Source organism: Oryzias melastigma, linkage group LG6 (genome assembly GCF_002922805.2).
Source record: "Oryzias melastigma strain HK-1 linkage group LG6, ASM292280v2, whole genome shotgun sequence".
Taxonomy (NCBI): domain Eukaryota; kingdom Metazoa; phylum Chordata; class Actinopteri; order Beloniformes; family Adrianichthyidae; genus Oryzias; species Oryzias melastigma.
Window position 1 is genome coordinate 2,481,739 of NC_050517.1, and position 4,490 is coordinate 2,486,228.

The following is a 4,490-nucleotide window of genomic DNA, read 5'->3' on the forward strand; positions in this document are numbered from 1 at the left end:
CCTCGGGGTCCCCCCAGAGGAGCTGGAGGAAGTGGCCGGGGAGAGGGAAGTCTGGGCATCTTTGCTTAGACTGCTGCCCCGCGACCCAGTCCCGGATGAAGCGGAGGAAGATGGATGGATGGATGGATGGTATTTGTTGTAAAGTGATGCTGGACATCATCATCTGGTACATCTACCTTTTCTGGTGTCGGATTGGGTTTCATTTTCCAACATTTTTTGAAATGTTTTATATTTATTTTATTTAATTGTTTTGCAATTGTGCTTTGATTTCTGGGAATTTCATTTTTATTATTAAAATGTGATGTTTTTTTCTTATTTGTTTTGCACTTATAATCGTCTGTAATATGTTTTTGCACTGAGTGATTTGTTGATGTTATTTGCAGTTATAGGTGATAATAACCTTAAAATACCATACACTTCATATTAACACAGGAGTTCCAGTGTTTATGGCAACACCTCAGGTGTTAAAGGGTTAAAATATCCTAATCACAGAAAATTCAACAAATAATCAGGATCCAGAGGAACTGCTTCTTGATTTTGGAGGTGTTCGGTGTGTGTTGTGAAAAGTTCCGTCTTGGTTCCAGGTGATGTACTTCAGCTCCCTGTTCCCATACGTCGTGCTGATTTGCTTCCTGGCCAGAGCTCTGCTCCTGAAGGGCTCCGTGGACGGGATCCGGCACATGTTCACCCCAAAGGTAAAAATGTTGCACTTTTATCTATTTATTTTACTGTGTTAGTCTGGATTATAATATGCCACTGAATGTGTTTAGACAAAGCGAGCTGTACTTGTGAATAAAGTCCATCTGTAGAGGTAAAAGTTCAGGATTAGTGCTAATTTCCTCCACTGTTCCTCTGAAAATCCTGCCTAAAATGAGAAGACTGAAGCTGCGCTGTAATTGGCTGGCTCCCCAGCAGCAGGTGGCCAATGGGACTGGAGGCCACAGAATCCTGTCACCATGGAAACAGGAGGACTCACTGAGTCTTTATGTAACAAGGCAGCCGAAGATGCTGTCTGTCTGGTGTCAGCTCCTCCTGGCTGACTGACATCTTCTGATTTCAAACGGCCTCCGTCTTTGTGTTCTTGGATGCCGTCGAGTTCTGCTCTTTTGTGCTTTTTCCTAATACAATCTCCGTCCCTTATTTCTGCTTACCTCAAAGAGTGAACATGCTTTAATGCCAGACTATATTTTCATGGACTGGCCTGTACCAGGCTGATTTTATTTTATTTTTTTTTAGCCTCCAGATTCCATTTTGACTTTTGAGGTTAAAGTTTATCTTCATTGTCTGTAAATTACCTGGAGCTGCTTTAAACTTTATTTGTTGACTAGATTTCATGTAGGAACCATTGAAATGTGACTTAGATTTTCCCTGAATCCAAAGCTGTCATTGTAGAAGATAAATAATTAGACTAGACCCAGGCTAGAGCTGGGTTGATAACATCGATTAATTGATTTGAAAAGATTTAAGCTTAAAAGATCAAAGATCATATAAACCTAAAGTCCGCTAGCTTAATGCTAATGTTTAATAGAATTTGCCATAGGACGGCTAATGCTAACGCTCGGTCAACTTAAACATACATTGCTGACTAATTATGCAGCTTTATATTCTCACAGACATGAATTTTACAAACTATTTTTACAAAATATTTTTAAGTAAGTGTTTGTGGTCTTAAGCAGAAGTCCAAAACCTTTTCCTGAGAGGGCAACATAACTGTTTTCTTCTCTGATGGGGGGCTCAGGTCGGTTTGTACGCTAACAGAAAAAGTGTAACAATCTAAACGTTTGTCTAAACGTAAACAAGAGTGTTTTTCCAGAAAGTTACACAAAACCATATTTTAACAATCTCTTTCTGTAATCTCCACAGAGAAAATGAATCTAAAACAGTCCAAATATTAAACCACTAAGTTGGAAATCCTCTCCTGTCATGATTCTTTGGAGACGTCAGAGAGCTGCAGCTCCTCACACAGAGATCCTAGAACCATCTGGATCGTTTGGGGACCCCGGCTCTATGGGAACAACTGTCTATAAATCCATATGTGGAGGAAAGACTGGATCTATTCTACTTAAAGAAACTTTCCAAATATCTTCGTTTTTGTTAGCTTGGCCAGCTCAAAGGTCTCCGCCCAACGGTTGTAGCTGCCGCTTTAAGAAGGAACGTGACATGTGTCAAGAATGAATCAGATGTGGTGGAGGGAATCCAGTAGATTTTCAAAATAAAACTTCCTTCAGAATCAGTTAGATACGAAATAGAAAAAAGGGAAGGTAGAGTCTTTCTCCTTCAGACTGGTACCAACTGTCCCACGGACTGGTACCGGTACCAGTCCACAGCTTACAGGACACCCTACACAGATTGGTGTACCCCACCTTCAACCTGCAGTAGCTGGAATTGGCTCCTGTGACCTTGTGACCCCAAAAGGGACTTAGCGGGTTAGAAGTTTGGTTTGGTCTATATTTTAAGGGATTTTCTATTTTAAGTGTGTACACAGACCATGGATCTGTGCTCTTTTATGACAAAGCTCTAAAACACTGTTCCCCTGTTTTCCTCCCCCAGCTGGAAATCATGCTGGAGGCCAAAGTGTGGCGGGAAGCAGCCACGCAGGTCTTCTTCGCTCTGGGTCTGGGCTTCGGCGGCGTCATTGCCTTTTCCAGCTACAACAAGCGAGACAACAACTGCCACTTTGACGCCGTCTTGGTGTCGTTCATCAACTTCTTCACCTCCGTGCTGGCCACCCTGGTGGTGTTTGCCGTGCTTGGCTTCAAAGCCAACATCATGAACGACAAATGCGTTGCTCTGTGAGTACGCTAGCAGCAAATGCCGCCTTTGGCCTTTGTAACTCAGCTGTGGAGTCACTCAGTTTGTCTGTCGTTTTAAAGGAACACCAACAAAATTGTGGCGTTGCTGGGAAACGGCATTGAGGCCACGCTTATCCCCCATCACATTAACCTGACTCAGGTCAGTCAGGTGACTGCTGACGACTACCATCAGATGATCGACATCATCAAGGGTGTGAAGGAGAACGAGTTCCAGAGACTGGGGCTGGAGTCCTGCAGCATCGAAGATGAGCTGAACAAGGTTCAATCATTACTCTGTTTTTGGTCAAAGACGTTTTGGAGGTTCATTTCACATTTAAAGACCATCAGATCACATGTGTCAGAGTCGAGGCCAGAGGGCCGGATCCGGCCCTCCGGATAATTCTATTCGGCCCTCCAGATCATTTTATTTTATTGTTATTAATGACCTGATGTTATTTTGTGCTTATTTCTAACTTGTATAATATAAACAAAATATATTTTTATGGAGATTAAAACATTGAAAATCATTTAAGGTTTAAGTTGATTTATTCTGGAATAACATTCCTGCATTTTTATTATTCAGAATTATTTTAAAAAATTACAGTTTAAAAGTTTCAAAAATGTAGTTTTAGAGTGTTGGGTAAGTGTTATCCAGTTCAGCCTACGACATAAGGGGTGTTTTGGATTTTGGCGCCCTGTGTGATTGAGTTTGACTCCCCTGTCTTCCAAATTCTTCACCATATTGTGTTTAAGTGTCATGTTTATTTAAATTGTGTCTTGAGGCTCTTTGGATCCCTGCTATCAATCTGACATCTGTGATCATTTATTTGGAACGCGGTGTAGCTCTGATAATTGATGTTTTTCCCTTCTTGAGTTCTGTCATGGAGATGAAAGATCTCAGAATAGAATCTGAGCCTTTCTCTTGATCGCTCATGTTTCCCTGCCTCTCAAACAGGCGGTCCAGGGCACGGGCTTGGCCTTCATCGCCTTCACAGAGGCCATGACCCACTTCCCGGCGTCGCCGTTCTGGTCTGTCATGTTTTTCCTCATGCTGGTTAACCTGGGACTCGGCAGCATGTTTGGCACCATTGAGGGAATCCTGACTCCTCTGATTGATGCGTTCAAAGTACGCAAGGAGTTCCTGACAGGTGAGGTGTGCAGATTGTTCTCTGAAGGTACAGAGTGTTCTGTTCTGAGGCCTGATTGGGCTCGGAAGCTGCCAGAATGTGGTGAAAGCAGGTCCCGGCTTGTCTCCTGCAGTGGGATGCTGCGTGCTGGCCTTCTCCATCGGTCTCCTGTTTGTCCAGCGCTCAGGGAACTACTTTGTGACCATGTTCGACGATTACTCCGCCACTTTGCCTCTGCTCATCGTCGTTGTGCTGGAGAACATCGCCATCGCTTGGGTCTACGGGATTGACAAGTAAGCAAGCAACAGATGTAATGAAGAACACAAAGTTTTGGCCTCCAGCTCTTCTGATCCACTCGCCTGTCGGGTTTGCAGATTCTTTGAGGACCTGAAGGACATGCTGGGATTCGCTCCGTACCGCTTCTACTATTACATGTGGAAGTTCATCACGCCCATCTTGCTGCTGGTGCTCCTGTGCTCCAGCTTCATCCAGCTGATCATGACGCCGCCCAGCTACAACGCCTGGATCCAGGAAGAGGTGAGACCATCTCTCAAGGAACCAGTGGGGGGGT

The 4,490-nt window shown here is 43.7% G+C and overlaps 1 protein-coding gene across 1 annotated transcript in view; it reads left to right on the forward strand.

Annotated features, from left to right (window-relative positions):
* The window catches only part of slc6a15 (solute carrier family 6 member 15), a 24,330-nt gene that overhangs the window by 15,209 nt on the left and 4,631 nt on the right, over positions 1 to 4,490 (forward strand). The window contains exons 5-10 of the mRNA XM_024281985.2: positions 585 to 695; positions 2,551 to 2,792; positions 2,874 to 3,072; positions 3,748 to 3,940; positions 4,053 to 4,212; positions 4,294 to 4,456. Coding sequence (XP_024137753.1) covers positions 585 to 695; positions 2,551 to 2,792; positions 2,874 to 3,072; positions 3,748 to 3,940; positions 4,053 to 4,212; positions 4,294 to 4,456 — 1,068 coding nt within the window. The remainder of the gene's footprint in view (positions 1 to 584; positions 696 to 2,550; positions 2,793 to 2,873; positions 3,073 to 3,747; positions 3,941 to 4,052; positions 4,213 to 4,293; positions 4,457 to 4,490) is intronic.